Source organism: Apteryx rowi, unplaced genomic scaffold (assembly GCF_003343035.1).
Source record: "Apteryx rowi isolate R43461 unplaced genomic scaffold, aptRow1 scaffold_557, whole genome shotgun sequence".
Classification (NCBI taxonomy): Eukaryota; Metazoa; Chordata; class Aves; order Apterygiformes; family Apterygidae; genus Apteryx; species Apteryx rowi.
Window position 1 is genome coordinate 287,388 of NW_020450824.1, and position 18,214 is coordinate 305,601.

Consider the following 18,214-nt stretch of genomic DNA (forward strand, 5'->3'; position numbering starts at 1 on the left):
TCCTCCTTTTTTTCTTCCTTCCTCTCGTCCTTTCTCACTTTCGTCCTTCCTTCCTTCCTTCCGTCTGTCTCTGTCCATCCTTTCATCCTCTTTCATCCTTCCTTTCATCATTTCTCTTCCTTTTATCCTTTCTCCCTTCTCCTTCCTTCCTTTCTTCCTGACTTTTTTTCACTTTCTCTTTTTTCTCCTCTCTTTCTCCTTCCTTCTTTCCTGTCTCATTCTTCCTTTTCTTTCTTTCACTCCTTTCTCTTTTTATCATTTCTCCTTCTCCTTTCTCCTTCCTCCTTCCTGTCTCCTTCTTTTTTCTTTCACTTTTTTCTCATTTTCTCCTCTCTTCGCTTTGCTTCACTTCACCTTTCTCCTTCCTTCTTTCATCCCTCTCTCCCTCTTCCTTTCCTTCCCCTCCCCTTCCCTTCTTCCCCCTTCCCCTTCTTTCCCTTTTCCCTTTCCCCTCCCTCCCGCCCCCCAGCCACTCTCAGGCCTTTCCCCCCGCCGTCCTGCACACCCCCCACCCCTGCTCCACACTGCCCCAGCGCTGCCTGCCCACCCTGCCACCGCCAAGAGCCTTTCCCGGCCCCCCCGGGTCCGTGCTGGAGCTCTGCGCCCCGCTCCGCTGCCCCCGGCTCGCAGGGTGGCAGGAGCCCGATCCCACAACGTTTTGCYCCGAGCAGGTGCCCTGCGTGGGACTGTGGCGCTTGCGGCGTGGGGCCGGAGATCCTGCCCCTCGCCCGGCACTGGGCGCAGGCAGCAGGCTCAGGGCTCCCTCTCCCTGGGGCGAGTCTCTCCAAGGGATGGCGAGAAACAGAGTTTGAGCTCCCCCCTCGGGACGTTCAGCCGTAGGACCGAGCGGCAGAGCCTCTGAGGACCGGAGTGGGCCCCAGACGCCTGCCCCACGGCAGCCCCTCCTGGGGGGGTACGTGCCGGGCGGAGGGATGCCCAAGGCCCGGTACTGCCGGCTTGGGAGTCTCCTCTCCCCCAGGGGCGTTAGAGGGGCCAGATGGGACAACGGTGCCTCCGTAGGGATGGAAAGGAGAGCTTAGGGCTTCCCAGGGCAGGGCACCAAAGGTCTCCCGTGCCGGCCCTGGCCGCTGCCGGCAGGCCCTGTGCAGGGGAGGCAGCCAGGCAGGAGAGGTGTGGGGCCAGCAGGGGCAGAGGATGCCAGCCTGGATTAACTGCCCCCTCCACATCCGTCTGTTTTCCCAATGGAAGAAAGCTCGGGGAAGGGGTCTGGAGGGGTCAGGCCGTCCCTGGCTCTGGGGCAAGGTGAGGCCACCCTGCTGCCGAGCTGGGTCACGCAAGCTGGACGTGGGATCCTGCCCGAGCATGGGGGGAGAGCCTCAGCCTGCGGGCACCGTGGGAAACCCGCTCCCTATCTCCCAGCCAGCACATTTCCTGTTAAACCCGTGTATTTTGGGGTGTTTGAATGATGATACACTCAATGAAAAGCACAGCCCCAAGCAGTAGCTTGGTTACATGCTTAAAACCCATTTCTGCATGTGCGTAGCTGTAATTCTGCAAGGGCTGGGTGTTGCAGGGGCAGGTCTGCTTGCGGCACGGGCAGTYGGCAGCAGGTCAAACACCCCAGGCAGCGCTCAGGGGTACTCAGGCTTTTGTGGGAACGGGGCTGTGGGACCACAAATGTCTGCTACCGTGAACTTTGGAGCTTGCCAGGAAGTACCTGGACCTGCTGCACAGCTTTGACTGCCCTGGGAGAAGCTGTTGGGAGCTTCAGGTGTTGCAGGCTTTAAAACTCATAATACTTTGGGCCTCTGTGTCTCTCTCTGAGGAGAGCTTAGACTAATAATCAGCATTGGCTATCCCACACTTCGAAAGCTCACGAGCTGGGTCCCCATTAGGAACCTGGCTTCACAGTCTTGAGGGTTTTTTTTTTTTTTTCCGTATAGTGTATTTTCCATTCTGCTCACTCTTTTTTTTTTTTTTTAATTCACTTTTAGGATGTGCTTAAATCACCTTCCCCCAACTTTTCTCTGCTGCTACGGGGCCTATCAGTTGACATTTCCTTGAAAGCTGAAATTCTCCCTGCTGCAGACTCTGGGACCATAGGAATAAACCCCAAACGTTGAGGCACGTGACAAAATTACAAATCCTAGAAACTCTAAACGAAGGTCATTGAGATGAGGAACACACATAGGCCTACTTAACGGCCATCGATTGCAGGACTGGGGCCCTAATTCCTCCCCAGGTGTCCCCATTTAATGCAGCAGCGGGGGGGTTATTTCTTGACCACAGGAGCCAATACCTCCTTCTTTTGCGGTGCTGCCTGCTGAAGGCAAGATTTTCCCGTAGCATCCCGGTAWCACCGGGGCTGTGCGACGGGTTTTTTTCCTTGTCCGGACGAAAGCGTCCGTGGGAGCGCAGGGGTTAGGTCCCGCCCAAAAGGCGGGTGACACACGGCAGATTTGCCCGGCCGCCGAGCGCGGAGGCTCCCGCGGCAGCGGCGGGCGCCGGGCACGGCAAACCGCGCACTGCCATCTAGCGGGACGCGGCCCGCTCCCGCCCTGGCTCCCGGGCGGCCGCCCGCGCCCGCGGCACCCTTCCTTGATAGGGCCGGCACTGGAAGGAGGCTTAAAACGGTGCTTCGTTTGCTGACCGGCGCAGGCTCCCTTCTGCACCAGGGGCTGCTGGGGGGGGGGGCCTGGCGCTGCTGCCCGGGCACCGGCCGCCTGCTCGGGATTTGCCCCTCTTGCAGGGAATGATACACCTGAGTGAAAATAGGTGTTTGCTCTGGCTTTGTGCGACTGCTCTGGTTTTGTCTCCTAGCTGCGCCCACTGTCTGCGGCATGGCGGCCGGCCCTGCTGGCAAAACTGCAGCCAACAAGTGTCGGCAAGGAGCTGCCGCGGCTGCCTGCAGCTGCCTCGGCCCTGCGTGCTCGGCCGCGGCCCCGCGGTGAGTACCAGCAGGGGCAAAATCCTCGGATGGGGTTTGGGCACCTATGCGGCTACGTCGCTTCTCAAATCATGCGCTAATACTCGAAAGCCTTTGATTGCACGCTAACGGTCTCCGCTTCAGCGGTGGCCTTGGACACTTTCCCCTACTGCAGACCCTGCTGCAGAGGTGCCAGGAGCCACTCCGCAGCCCCCTGATTTGGGGCATTTTTTCCAGGCAGGCTGCTAAACCCCAGCACTTTGCTCACGTGTCCAGGCTGGGGTGTATCAGCCCGTACAGTCTGCCCCAATAAAATATGGTCACAGAAGACTAGTCCAGCCCAAGGCACTGCTTTCGTACAAAGCTCAAACCCGTCTCATGCATAAGCACTGAGGAAGCGCGGGGCTTGTGGTCGCCAAGTGTAATCCAAGGTGTTAGACTTGCCACGTCGATTTGTAAAATCTGATGTGGGGGTCAGAAGGGATGGACGGTGCACCTTAAACCCTCCCCGTGCCGCCTGGACGAGCACCGCGTCTGACGGCAGGAGCAGGCACCTGGGCTTGTCAGGTAGGTTGGAGTATTATCCTGGCGGTGTGAGCAAGGGTTTCCCTCTGACTGCCGAGGTTTAGGGCTTGGCCGGGGGAAACTATTACATCCCGGGAGCTGCACTTTGCACCGTCGTGGGYGAGAGCTGAGGCCGCCGTATGAACCCCGGTGCGTTATCCGGATGGGCGCTTGAGGGTGGCCCCTCGGCTTGCTGCGAACGCTAGACGTGCCCCCTGCACGTGGCAGCAAAGGCCGGGAATGTTTCCTAAAATAAGTGTCTCTGCTGGGTTTTATGCAAAGCCTGACGACGCTAAGCTGTCCGCTTGGGCGGCGTAGGAGAGCCTGGGCATGCGCGTGGGCTTTCTCACCACTGACACATCCGCTTCAGCTGCTCAGAGGTAGCCTCAACCACGGCTTGTAAGACATATATTGCTGCTTAACTTTTAATTAGTCAGGCTGTTAAAATTTTAAAATCGGCTATTAAGGTTTCGCTATATTATCGTTGTAATATCCACTTTTAAAAAATGATATAGTCTGCTGTGTATATCCAGGAAAGGACTGTATGTACTGATTTTTTTTCTGTTTTTTGAAGACAAAATATGAGCTCTACAGTATTTGCGCTCTACTTTGCAAACAAATCCACCTACTACTGCACAGGTTTGTTTTGCAAAAAACCTTGCCCTGTCCGTAAGGTACTGACAGTGGGTTAAAAAAAAAAAAAGAAAAGAAAAAAGAAAAAAAAGAAAAAGCAAACTCAAGGGGGAAACTTCAGAAAGCAGATGTATCTTCTTTTAAGAGAAGTGCCATTTCAGTGATGTATTTATTTTCTTATTTTTCTCCAGTATTTTTTTCTTTTTTTCCCCCCACTGTGCATCTCTGCTCTGCTTCCCCCTGCAGAAATCACCCCTGTGGTGCCGGGCTGCGAATAGCCTGAGCAGCCCCCAAAGGATGCGCCGGGCGGGAGCAGGGGRGGTGGTACCCGAAATGCTCGGCGCTGACGAACCTGCCCTGACTCCCGAATATGAAACGCCAGGGCGCTCTGCGCGCGTGCATGAGCGGCGAGGTGTTTTTTCCTCTGCACCCTCAGCGTTTTTGAGTGGCATAAATACGCTCTCAAGCATGCTGTTACTTTGCTAATACGGTAAAATAAACCTYGGTGTGCATTAAAAACGAGTACCACGAAAGGCAGGGTGTGCTTCCTYGGCAAGGCCATCTGTTACAGCGCGGCTGCGGCCTGGCGCTGTTTGACTTGAGGCCCATCATACCCATAAACGTCCGGCGCGCTGGGAACCAGTTGCTTTTTTCTATAAACAGAAGCGGAGCAGCGTGCGCGGCGGCTCGAGCAAAGCGAGGTCTACAGCTTGGAACAAAAGCTTTCCGAGCAGCGCCTCGCTGGAGTGTTTTATGTCTTGTCACATTTATGCCATATATATATATATATATATATACTTATATATATATATACTTATATATATATATATATTTTTTAAAAGGACAATGAAAATAGCAGCGGGCTTGCTTGCCCGGAGGGGAAGCGCTCCTGCCGTGGCAGAGCCCCGCTCTGTGTTGCGCAGGAGAGCTGATGCGAGTTTGCAAGAGCCCTCCTCATCTTCACCTAGAAAATTTTTAACTTGAAAGCCACGTTATCCTCCCRGTTTGCTGAAGGTTGCTCTGTAACCAAGCCCTGAATGATTCGGGCAACGTAACATCAGCGTTAGGTTGTGGAAGCTGTTGGTACGAGTGTAACTACTGCTGCTGCCAAAGAGAGTTAAACTGCATCAGTCAAGGAAGTTGGCATATATATATATATATAATTTAAGCCCTGTTCTTTTTTACTGTCTTGCACTGCATCAGCACTTGGAAAATTTGAAGTTAAAGATATTGTATTGACTAACAGACCCAAATTAAAATGACCTGGTGCTATCTCTATGTCGAAAAGACCACCTGAGAGGTTACTTCATCAGAATTTCATAGCTAAGATAAATATATGCAATGCTGCACAGGGACGATATACGTTGTTTGAGTGATTTAGATGCACAACGTGTATGGCCAGCAGGGTGGGCTGCACTGTGACACCGGGGGATGGCTACAATCTGCACAAAACCTTGAACACGGTGAAAAGTCAAGCTTTTTGAGTGCGGTGGGCTTCCTCGCCGCCCTAGAGGCCGAGGGGCGTCGGGGCRCCTGCTTTCAAACCGGGGGGAGCGTGGGGCTCGGGGGGGGGGTTGGCCGATTGGTACCTGGGAGCGTTTCCGCGGTGTCGCACCGGTGGCAGCGGCTGGATTAAAATCTGCTCTTCTGCTCTGTGAAGCCGGACGTTGGGAAGCGCGTGGCTTGCCATGGGATTTCAAGTGACTTCACGCGTTTTTGCGATGTGACAGCAATTTATTTTTTTATGGCTATTAATAGCAAGCGTTCAGTCTGCAGCTAATACAGACTACACCCACCGTGCTTGCACTTAATTATAGGCAAATTGCATTTTAGCAAAACCAGCCGCTCGGCATTACGCGGCAGGAGGCCGCGGCAGTACCCCGCTGGCAGGCGCACTGCTGGGCTCCGGCTTTCCCTCCAGCATCAGCTCCGTCCCATCGAACCGGGGCATGCGGACGCAAGGCCGCGGCAAGGTGTGTTGCAGGAATCGGCTTGCGAGGTGCCGAAGCGCGGGCTGCGTCTGGGCTACCTGGCTCCCGGTAATCCTTCGGCAGGCTTTCRTGCTCCCGCGTGGCTGAGGCAGCGTCCTGTTGCGACGGCCATCTCAAGGTAGCGTTTAACTGCTTCAAGGAGCCCCTCTGGGCTCTTCCATCTGCGACGGCTCGCTTCCATAACTTGCGTGATGTTTTGTGATGGCTTAAAGTAGCCGCGTTGAGTTTCCCATAATAGGCAAACGTGGAGTTTGTAGCGGCCGAGCCCTTAAAATACTTGGCTGCCGCCGGGTTTCCCCAGAGAGAAGGCGGCTGCCGTAGGAAAGGGCTGCTAATCCCCACCTGCAGCCGTGTAAACATTTYGGCTAATTTTTCAAGGCGCAGGGCCCGCGGTGCTGCCAGCCGGCTGCGGCTCGATCATCTCAGCGCGGGCGCGTTGGCTGGGCGYGCTGCCGAATGCCTCCCACAGGATAAAAGCGGCTTTTCTGGGCCTCCAGAGCCTTTCAGAGAAAGGTTCAAAAGGGAAATTACTCCCCAAAAGACTGGGCCGGGCTGTTGCTTGTGGGCCGTCCCGCCGGGGCCACGCTGAGCAGGCGGTGACGGGATCCAGGGCCCAGTGCGGCTAGCATGGAAAATGTCCCTGACCTATTGGATACTTGCCTTGCTTATAGACCTAGGCTGAGATTCCGTGTGTGTGTGTAGCTCAATAAGCATGAGGAGGCTGGGAAGCGGAAATCATGTGTTTCGTTAGGCTGACTAGCGTGGCTGGAAGAAGTAAACAAAATTTGAGTGCCTAGATCCTCCTTCAGGTACATCTATTTATATCTATATATCTATATATAGAGCTCTATATATATTTACAAACACAGCTGTGCATATACCTATGCATATATATGGAGAGTGTGTATATATATAGATAGATACATGCTCTCATAAATACTTGGAAACTGCAGCGATGTTATTGCGAGATCATTTTGATTCACACCCCAACATGCCAAGTGCCGATCACGCGGGATGCGGCTGCTTAAGCGCCTGCCGCTCCTTGCGCGCGTGACCTCCGGCCGCCTGTGAAGGGCAAGGTCGCCGTCCGGCTGGGTGCCCTTCCTGCCGCGGTTAATCCGGGCGCCGCGTGCCGCCCTCCCCAGCCATCCCGCGCAGCGCCCGGTGCGCGAAGGGCTGCTGCTGCCGCCCCGGCTCAAAGGCACGGGGAGTTTTCCCAGCCCAGCTGGGCTTGCGCTGAGTTGCGTGTGTGTGTGTGTGTGTGTGTGTCATGGTGGGGGGGGACCTCCTAGGTTTGGGGGAGTAACAAGGCCTGCGAATTCAGCAGTCAGGCCGTGGGCAGGGCGCGGAGGCGCAATACAAGCTTTTGCATGCAGGCTGGGCTGGGGAGCTGGCGGGGGCTCAGGCGCTGGGTTTCCTCCGGCGGTTTCGGCAGACGCGGGGGGAGAAGCGGCAAGAAGGTGCTTGGTGCCGTCCCGGGGTGACAGATGGGCTCCCTGACGGGTGGCTTTGCGCTGAGGGGAGCTCTCTGTGGCAGTCGCCGCCTCGGCGCGGGAGCGAAGGCGTTTCCCGGCTCGGGGCGCTGCCTTGGGCCCCCCGAAAGTGCTGCGGGGAGGTGGGCGAGCGGCGGCGGGGAGGAGGCCGGGCGGGCGCGCAGCTGCCGGCTGTCATCTGCGGCCGGGGGCCGTGCAACCCAATCCTCGCGGCAGCCCCCCGCGCTGCGCTGGCGCGCGGCGCCGCAGCCCCCCGAAGGCCGCTCCCCCCCGGGGAAGCCCAAGCGCGGCCCCCGCTCCCGGGGTGAGGGGCGAGGGAGGYCCCGGGGTTTGGGCAGCCGGGGGGGCCGCGACCCCGGCGCGGGGGTTTCTGCCCCGCGGGGCCCGTGGGCGCCGGGGGGCTCGGCGCTGCGCAGGTGCGCGCCCCCCGCGGCCCGGCCCCGTTATAAATATCCCGGTGGCGGCGCGGGGAGGGGCGTGCGTGTGTGTGTGTGTGTGTGTGTGTCCCCCTCCCCGCTTTTCCCTCCCCATCCCCCGGTGTAACGCTGCCGGCCGCGGAGCAAGATGCGGCGCGGCGCCCTCCCGCTGGCAGCATGAGCCTGTCCTTCCTCGGCCTCCTCTTCCTCGCCCTCCTCGCCCGCGCCAGGCGGGAGCAGGTGCCCGGCGGGGCGCCGGCGGGCCGCGCCGCCCCCGCGCCTTCCTCCTCCTCCTCCTCCTCCTCCTCGGCGGCGGCGGCGGCGGCGGCGGGGCCGAGCCGCTTCCCGCGGAGCCGCCCGGGGCGCCGCCGGGGCCGCCTCTACTGCCGGGTGGGCATCGGCTTCCACCTCCAGCTGCACCCCGACGGCCGCGTGGACGGCGCCCACCACGCCGGCCCGCTCAGTAAGTGCCTTTCCCACGCGTGGGGGGGGCCCCGCTGCCGGCCGCGTTACGGCCCCTGCGCTGCTGGGGGGGGCCGTGTCCCGCTGCCCCCCCTCGCCGGCGGCTCTCTGCCCCCCAAGCCGGCACGGTGCGGCCCCGTCCTGGGGTCTCYGGGAGCGGAGCCGGTAAAAGCCGGGTCAGGGAGGCCTCGCTCCGTGCCGCCGCTCGCGGGGGAATAGCTTGGGCTGAGCAGCCCCTGGGGAAGGTGCCCGGCAGGCTGGGGGCGTGGGGGGAGCTCAGGGGCTGGTGCCTGACACCCCCTCGCCGCAGGGCTGCACAGTGGCAAAAACCAACCCAGGAGGGTCCGGTCCGCTAAGGCTCTTCAGTGTTTTCCCCTCTGAGCCATGGGGAGGGAGTTGGCAGTTTTGGAGGTCTCGCCCTCCAGCGTTTGCCCACCTTCGGAAAGCGAATCGGTGCTGATCGATACCAACGGGCAAACCAAGGCTTTGCGCTTCACCCACGGCATCCTGCCGGTGTGTGGGGTGGGAGGATGCTGACCTGGGCTCTGCCTTTGACTCCCTTCTCTTTTTTTCCCCGTCATATCTCCATTTAACTTTTCCATTCGTTCCTTTGCATTCTCATCGCTCGAGCAAAGCAATAGGATCTGCTGGTTTTAAAAATAGCACCCAGGCTGATATTCCCCAGGGAGGAAAAAGCTGAGGTAGCTCCTTGCTTATCCTTGCAGTTGGAGCTGCTGTGGCTTTCCGTGAGAGGGAACGAGAAGGGCTAGAAGGTGGCTTGGAGAGCCCGGGGCCCGGTCCTGACGTGACCCCAGGAGCGCTCCCGGTTTTGCCTGGTGGCTGCGCTCCAGGAGCAACAACAAAATCTGGCCCCTTGTAAAGAATTTGGGCGTTGATGTCGCGGAGCTGGTTGCCTTGCTGGCTGCCTGTGCCCGGCACGTCCCCGTGGCAGGGGGGTGGCTGGGGTGGAGAGCGGAGTTCGCCGTGGCCAGCCGRGCTGGGAAACCCTGCGCGGGCGCCTGCCGGTCGGTCCGCTCGCAGCAGCAAGGCTGGAGGTGGAGGTGGCCAGGACCGATGACGCCTCCGAGTCCCCTCAATGATTTTAAGTACTGGCGTGATGTGTAACGTGCACAGTCTCTAACGTGCCTCTGAGCAGGGAGGGTTTTGGAGGCTGGGGAAGGAGATGGAGGAGAAAATGAGGCAGCGGCACCCGTGCTCAGCCGGCGCTGAGGGTGAGCATTACGGCCGGGTACCGGGTGCGCGAGCCCACGCACAGCGGACAGGATGGGCTTCCCTTCAGCGCCTCGGCCCCGGCCGTGATTTTGTGCAGCCTTCGTGGTAGTGGTGCCAGGGAAGCGTTAGATCCATGTGTGGGCCCCGCGCTCCTCCGCAGGAGCTTCCCTGCTGCCTTGGATGCTGCAGCTGCCACATGAGGACCTGGATTATTTGCAGCTTGTTCCTCTTTAATCTGAGATGTTTTTTCTCCTTGCAAGCTGAGTGGGGCAAGTCACAGGCGGACGGCCTCTGCGCTGTGTCACGCAGCCCGGAGCGGGGCAGCCCGGGTGAGGCAGCCCTGGGGCATCCCAGCCGTCGCCTCCGGGGGCTGGGGAAGGAAGCCGGAGCACCCTTCTGGGAAGGCACGCGTTCCGCCTGCCTCCGGGGGCTTCCTTCCCCCCTTAAAATAAACATGGGAAGCGGCGATCTGATCCTCCCTCGGCCCTTGGGGACTGGATCGTGGCTTCACGTTTGCTCGTGGCACGACAAGCCGCTTGGCTGGCGCTTGCGTCGGCTTCTCACTCAGCGAGGCTCCGCGCCGTGGAAAATACTGGGAGGTGGCTTGCCTAAACACCCAGGAAAACAGTAGTGCTGGTTTTTAGCCCAGAATTGCGTGCGACACCTTCATTTCGGCAGTACCATGCGTACGGGAGGAGGAAGGCCATGGCCTGCTTCGGTAGAGAGGCTCTAGGTACCAGGCGCGCTATTTTTGCTTGACTTCTTCACCCCCCTCCCTTGCCCCCTGCCCAAATTTCGGAGACGGACTCTGTGCCGGTGGGAGGGCYGGGAGGTCAGAGCCGAGCTGGTCCAAACCGAGCTGTTTCCCCAGCTCGGCAGGTGCTTTACTGCAGCTGGATCCAAACTGGTCTCCGAAAAGGCAGCTCCTTTACAGCTTGGCCAATGATCACCGTTGTCACGCGGACCGAGGGAGCCAAGAAGCMGGGCTTTTGGAGCAGAAATGCAAACATACGAGTTGGTTTTTTGGTTTTTGTTTTGTTTTTTTTTTCTTTGTCACACTGAAAAGAACTGTGATTTATTTTGGGATTTCTGTCATCCTAGGTATTTTGGAAATATTTGCTGTGTCTCAGGGGATTGTAGGAATACGAGGAGTTTTCAGCAACAAATTTTTAGCGATGTCAAAAAAAGGAAAACTCCATGCAAGTGTAAGTAAAACCCCAATTCTCAGTATGTCTTGTTTATTAAAGGCGTTGTGACAACTCCCCATGCCCCCGGTAGCTCAGGTGATGCAAGAGGCCCTGAGCACCTCCGGCCGCCAAGGTGGCCGGGAAATGCTCCGGGCTTGGAAGCGCGAGGCCCCCGGGCACTGCAGCGAGGTGGCAGGTGGATCCGAAAACCCTGCTCTAGCTCCCTAGTTATTGCATTTGCACAGCTCGCGTGTGGTTTTGCAGTGAGATATTTGCATCCAAAGGACTCGTTCTTTATTCGTTTTAGTTTTAGAAAACGCCAYGCAGGCAGTCCCAGGCGAACGCCTCCTCTGAGCGTCCCGCGTGGCCCGGGGAGCTCATCGGCACCCGGAGCAAACCCCCAAATCCTCTCAACGCCAGGAAAATCCCCCCACCTCGGCCCTGCGGGAGCAGGGGAGGGGCCCGCGAGGCCCTCGGGGAGCCCCCAGTCCTCCCTGCCCATGGCATGCGCAGGAGCGCGGTTGGGTTAACGCTTTGTAGCAGATGCCTTGGTGTGGTATGTGGAAGCTTTGGTAGTAGCTTGGAAAAATCACAGTAACGCTCGTTTCTGCATGTTTCTTTCCTTCTGTTTTAGTTTTATGGCAGATTTATTTATTTTTTTAATATCAAGTGAATCCTGGGAGTTTATTTCATGTCCTTTTTCAAACCAAAGGTACTGCTTCCTCATTTTTTTTTCTGTTAATCTTGGAGATAATGTAAACATAGATTAAAATAATTGCCATGCTTACATAGAAATCATTCTCTCTAAGTATATAAATGCAACATCCTAAGGAGGACATTTTTAATGCAGTCTCTTGTGTGACCTGTCATCCAAATTGGTTCCCAGGGCGTTAATTCAGGGCTGGCAGTGTGGAGGCTTTGCCGCTAAGAAAAAGCGAGTTCCTACCCCCGTGGCTGTGAAATAAGCTTCACTGTTGTGAAGTGACTATTCCTGGTACTTCCACTGCCTGAGTCCACAAATTGCCTGAAACTGAGATTTATGAACTTGCCTCTCCCTTCCTTGATTCTTATTGGAGTGTTTCTCCTGAAACCTAATGAYGCTTAAAGGATGAGCATATTATTGCTTATTTTAGCAAACAAAACAGCAGCGGGAAGATAGTCTGGAGGAAAGTAGAGATGGCTGCAAGGAGGCAAAGACGGCAAAGAGGGAAGGAGAAGGGATAGCAAGTTGGCAAGGCACAGGCAGAGAGTAGAGGAGCAGATAAAATAGAAGGAGAAGAAGAAAAAAAAGAAAAAAGAGAGAGAGAAGGCCGAAAGAGGAGCAAGCTTCCCGCCGAGCGAGGGTGTCCAGGGGGATGAGGTGCACAACAGGTGCTAAAAGGGTGATGGCTGGAGCTGTCGGTATTGCATTAGGCTGCTGTGCAGTTGCACATCGCCCATCTCGGGGGAATTTTAGGGGGCTGGCGAGAGTCCCCAGACTCCAGCCTCTTCAACCGACCGGTAACGCTGAATTAACCCTTCTTCCCCAAGGGGCTGGACACACCAGGTCTGTGGGCAGCAGGGCTGCTCAGCTAAACCCCAGGGAGCAGAGGCGTTTCCCACCCGAAACGGGGACTTGCCGTGGGATTTTGCTCGAGAGAGTCTTCCAAAGAGGAAAAAGCCATTTCCACTTACCATCGTAGTTTTTCCTTGGCCGCAGCTTCAATGGCAAGAGAGGATGAAGCGGGGGCAAAGCCCCTGCGTATAAATCTTGGGGCAGCCTGGCAAGAGCGCAGTCTTCGTATCCTTCAGAGCCTCTCCTCCTCCATGCCATACAATGGAGCCGTTATTCAAGTTTAAGTCTTGATTTATGCCTCAGCACAGGCCCAAATTAAATTAGGGCCTCGTCAGGGTACGGTTAATTGTCGCCCAACAAAGCCCCATGTTATAAATGGGCATCGATTAGGCGGGTCAGACCGCGGGGTTAGGACACACGATTCCTCGCGCAGATGAAAGCGGCGAATTTGTCGAAACTTGACCCAAATGTCTAAAGATTGCCGGGCTCAATAATGCCGATAATGCAGACCCAGCATCTGTTGTTCTTTCCTGGCTTGGCAGGATAAAGTTATTTCATGGCCTAATGAGTTTTAAACAGTACAAAGCGAGTCCTGCGCCTGTCACTCACCACCGCGCTTTGATATGGAAGTCACTGCAGCGACTTTGTGCTGGACTGCAGATAAAAGTAATTCCTGCAGTTATTTGGGATCCTTCGCAGCCCCCTCTCTGGGCTCTGCTTTATCGGAGCTCAGTGCTTTATGCTGGCCCTCGTTCTTTTTGATGGCAACTTAATTAAATTATCAAGTGGTTCATTTTTAGACTCTGAACTCAGAAATAATATTGCTAGCAATTATCAGTTCCATGCACAGATGGCTCCTTCCTCATTTTTAAATCCTCGGTTACATGTTTGAACATTATTATCATTAAATGGGCAAGAATTGGTTGGCATTGATTTCAGGAGGGGCTAGTGCGAACCTGAAAGCAGCAGTATTTGTCTACAGGGGTCTAAGATAATTTTCCTTTCTTAAGAAGTGTGCTGAATTAATAATTGCAGACCAAATGCCTTGGTCCTCACTCGGGCAAATCTCCGCTGAATTTAATTTTAAAATTTAATTGACTTCAGGATTGCTCTTTACGGCTGGGTCTGTCTTTTCTACGGAGCGGCTCCTGAACTCAAGCCAGCATGTGGTGGCTAGGCTGGGTGTGAAGCCACTGAGAACAGTGGCCTCTTGCAACTGAGATGTTACCAGTGTTTAGTTGAAAAGCTTGGAGACAGGAAAACTGCTCAAGTGATGATGAACCAGCTGATTGCAAACTCTTAAGAGTGGAAACAAGTCAAAAATTTTGTTTTTCTCCCTGCAATCTTTTCTCTTCCTAGCTTTAAGGTTCTGTAAGTATCTGCAAGGCTAAAATACCTTCTTGGCAAAGTAGCTGTTACTTCTTTGATGGAGACCTCGCTGGTCTTGAGTCAGGGCATTCATGGATGCTCATTCAGGTCATACCATAGCCCAAGAGCCCTGGTACATTTACTAAGGGCCCAAGTCCCTTCCCTCTGCAGCGTGGTGGGCCCGAGTTGCTGTCCTTGCTCATGCTCTTGGGTGAAGATGGGTGACAAGACAAGGGGCTCGGACCCGCGTGTGGACATTGACAGAGGAAGATGGTGGTCTCGTAGCCGTTGCACAGGGCTGGGACGTGGGCACCGAAGTGCTTCCACTGTGCCTTTCCTCGGTGGGTTTGGGCATATCGTGCAGATGCTCTGCCAAAGCCCTGTGCCCCATAAAGGGGCATGAGGATGAGCATGACGCCCTGCTGCATGGGTGCCCACGGGCACTGATGTCCCATGAGGGTGCAGACCCCCATCCCTCCTTGGTCCTTTTTGCCACAGCAGCCCCAGCATTGCCACCCTACAGCTCCAGCATTGGGGCTGTTGGCATGTTTGCAGGTCCCTGTGGCAGTGCGGGGGTGCATGGCGTGAGCCAGCATGCATGGGGCAGGGGCCAGCGTGTAACATGCTGGAGGTGACAGTTCCCCACCAAGGGGTGTCTTCCTGCCTTGCTCTTTTTGAGAGGGGGAGCTGAAACTGTTATCTTCCAAAACTGGTGACACTTTGTTCTTGTTGTCCACACTTGCACTGATGCTCAGCCTGAACAACTGAGGCAAAAGCCTTTCATCCTGGCTGAACTTTTTTCCATGATAAGAGCTGTGTGTTTCTCAGGTAGCCTCCTCTCGTCGCTGGGCCTGCAGGAAAATGCAGCAGCAGCAGCATGTGCTGCACGTGGCTTGGCACAGGAGAAGCTCTTGATGCAGAGGCGCCTGTCCTCGCATCCAGCCGTGCCTGTCCCTGTGCTGAGAGTGGGGCACAGGGGTTAGCCCTCCTTCCCCTCTCCTCATCTTTCTCATGGTAGCCCAGGTGCAGCCAGGGGCCTCCTCAAATCCCCTGGGCTTTCACCCCTAACTTGTAGGGAGTCTTTCCCCAAAGAACAGTTCAAGCGCTAATTTTTTCCTAGAAGCACTGAAACCTGACCCAGGTGGCGTTCGTGTTTTTGTGCAGCTTTCCCGCTGCTGTCTCTCYGGGTGTGGTTACGTTCCCCCAGCCGTGTGGGGCCACACTGAAAGCCTTGATTCAGCTTTCCGAGGAGCACAGCAGCTGCGAGCTGCCTGTCTGCACCCGGATATATAGGAGCCGGCCATGAGCATCATCTCATATTCACCACGCTGCCTGCAAAGCCAATTTGAGCCCATTTCGGCATCGGGTCTGAGGGCTCTGTCAGCCTTGATTCCCAAAGCAGAGGAGGCAGCTTAACGTCCTCAAACAAAACACGGCCTGTTCTTGCCATTCACCCAAATCCCCCCAGGAAGCAGAGGGCCTGCTTCAGTGCCCTCGCACAAGGTGCTGTCAGTACGGCTAAATCTCTGCTCCCAGCCCAGTCGGGCAGGTGATGAGCAGGAGGGCGGAGGGCAGACAACTCGGTGGCAGGTGCCCAGCGCATGGAGCAAAGCCCCCCGCAGCGCTCTCGGGGGGTCCATCATGCTGGGGGAGAGCACCTCCATGCATCCCCTACCTGCAAGGATTTCCCCCCCTGTAGAGCGTAGCCGCAGGGTTACGTTTGAAATCCAGGGAAATTATATCCCAGACAAATATTTTGGTAAGTCAGCATACCATGAGCTTAATGTTAGTCATGAGGGTCAGCTATTCCTAAAGCTTCCCCTTAGAGAGGCAATGCTGGGCAATGCAGGGACTGACCTGTGCCCCATGTCTGAGCCCGACTGCAGGTTTTAGCGCCGCAGAGAGCAACCAGGGTATCGGTGCAGACCTTTATATTGAGATGGAGAATAGTCACGCGTGGGCAAAACGTCACGCTGGCTTATAAAAGGCTGGGAAAGCCAAAACACGCAGTCAAGATCACGTTTCTTCCAAGCAAAGAGCAAAAGGAGACTTAATTCTAAGTGTTACAGGAGAAAAAAATGTACCGCTGGTCAAGGACACTGTCATTTGAGTTGTAGGACTCGACCTCTCTGGTTAAATTAGGGGTTTAAAAATGATACTAAGCCAAAAGGATGTTCTAACTGGTTATAAAACACTGTTTGGGTTTTCCTCTGTTGTTTTCCATTGCCTTGGGTTTCTAAGCTAAAAAGCTCAGCATCCCTTTCAAAGCAATAGTTTGAATGCTTTACTTGGCAATCAGGSTTTGATGCACCAGAAATCATTGTAGAAGATAACGCGACGCCAGTTCACATTTTCTTTATCAGATTAAAAATGTGGCCAAGTATTTCAGAGCAGTTGCTGAAGAATGCAGCTAGGTATCGCAGTGCCACGGATCTCTGGAGTTTTATGGCTCTGTTTTTGTATTTCTGCATGTGCTGTTTTTTTTTCCCTTAACAACAATAAGTACATGTTCTTCACAATATTCAGCCTTTCCTCTGACATTATGAATACTTAGTGTTTTGTGCTTTCGTTTGGGGCCAGGATTTGCTAGACACACATAGTATTTTCTACCTGAGGTGTGACCAGAGTAAAACTCCTGCCTCTCTATTCCTGCTTACCTGGCAGGCCCTAATCCTGGTTCCTCATCGGTCTGCACAAGAAATGCTTTATTTTCTCAGGCCAAGCGAGAGTCAAGCTGGGACTTTCCAAGCTGGCCAGGCCATGTCAGCTTGGCCTGGCCGGGAGCTGGTGATGGGTCCCATCTTGCCTCGTAGGGTGACACCTGTGGTGTCCATATGGCTGACACCCATGTCCAAGCCAGTCTCTAGAAAGTGACCCCATTTCTACCAAGCAGAAATGAGCCTTCAGTATATACTTACGTTCTAGGAGGGTGGGGAGCTGAAGGCTTCCYGAATATTAGTGTCATTTAGTGTCTCAGCAAGGCTGGGTCCTTTGCCAGCCGGCGCTGCGACGTCTGAACTTTGTATTTCAGAGGGAGCTTGGCAGTGTCGTAGCGTTGCTCTAGAGTTGTTACCTGTTCTTATTTTGATGGGTGTGATGTTGTGTGAATGGAGCTGATGTTTTATAGAGCAAGACATGAACTACTCACCATGCAGGAATCAGCAGGGCGTGCGTGTACGTGGGCGTGTGTGTGGATCCAGAGCAGCCGGTGGCCCTTGGCCTCACGGTGGTTCAAGGGGTTGTGCCTGGTTCAGAACTGCCTTATCCCCCACCGTTATGTCAGGGGGAGCCTTTCCCTGCAGTGGTCCAGGCCCAGAAGCAAAGGCAACTGCCCTGTTGATAAGAGGAAACCCTCTCTGGCTGAAAGTAATTTCTTAAGGTTATCAAGGGATAAGAGGCCCCAAGTTCATTTAAGGGAAAAAAAAAATCCAATACAATCAAAACTATGCTCAGTGAAGCAATGAAAATCTGCATGCAAATTGCCTTTCCAGATTATTAAGCCATGATTCAGTGCAAAAGCAAGATGTGCGACAGTAGGAATTTAGATAGAATGAAGGGTAGGACCTAATATTCCCCAATGGGGCTGCTGCCTGGCAGATAAAGAGCCTTTTCCTATGTCTTTTCAGTAGGAAAGACAGGAGGAGAAGTCACGTCTGAACGCTGCAGTTCCTGAGGCTGGTGAGGGATAGGCTCTCACAGCCTGTRTTTCTGAGGAAGTCCCAAAAAGGGTGCTGAAGTTAGGCTTTTAAGGGTATCTCGGCTGGCAGATTTTCCAAAATGTGGGGCATCTAGTGGCCTGGGAGGGAATTTCTGAGCACCCCTCATTGCTGAGGACTGTTTGGCCATTTGTTTTAGGAGCCTTAAACCTAGGCAAGCAGTGGTGGCCAGCTCTTTAGCAGAGGAAAGACGCAGGGGGTTGGCAAAATACTCACTTTTTGGTAAGCTTCTCTATCTGGATTTGCTTCCCTAGGCCAAGTTCACTGAGGACTGCAAGTTCAGGGAGCGGTTTCAGGAGAACAGCTACAACACGTACGCCTCGGCGGCCCACCGCAGCGAGCGGTCGGGGAGGGAGTGGTATGTGGCCCTCAACAAGCGGGGCAAGGCCAAGCGGGGCTGCAGCCCCCGCGTGAAGCCCCAGCACGTCTCGACCCACTTCCTCCCACGCTTCTGGCGCGCCGAGCAGCCTGAGCTCGCCTTCACCGTCACCGTCCCTGAGAGGAAGAAACTGCCGGCCCCCGCTCCAGCAAAACCTCCAGCGACYGCACCGCGCAAAAATCCCGCACCCGTCAAATACCGCCTCAAGTTTCGCTTTGGGTAGGCGCTGCGGAGGGGAGCTGCTCCCCCAGGAACGGGGACTTCAGCGGGGCCCCTGCTGAATCGCTGCGTGATGGTCAGGAGCAGGACCTGGAGCCCTGCACCCAGAAG

At 55.3% G+C, this 18,214-nt stretch overlaps 1 protein-coding gene across 1 annotated transcript; it reads left to right on the forward strand.

The window, feature by feature from the left end:
• Nucleotides 1-8,161: 8,161 nt before the first annotated feature.
• FGF5 (fibroblast growth factor 5) lies at nt 8,162-18,107 on the forward strand. The gene is made up of 3 exons (XM_026081625.1): nt 8,162-8,447; nt 10,781-10,884; nt 17,760-18,107. Exons 1-3 carry the CDS (start codon nt 8,162-8,164, stop codon nt 18,105-18,107), a joined length of 738 nt encoding a protein of 245 aa, XP_025937410.1.
• Nucleotides 18,108-18,214: the final 107 nt, after the last annotated feature.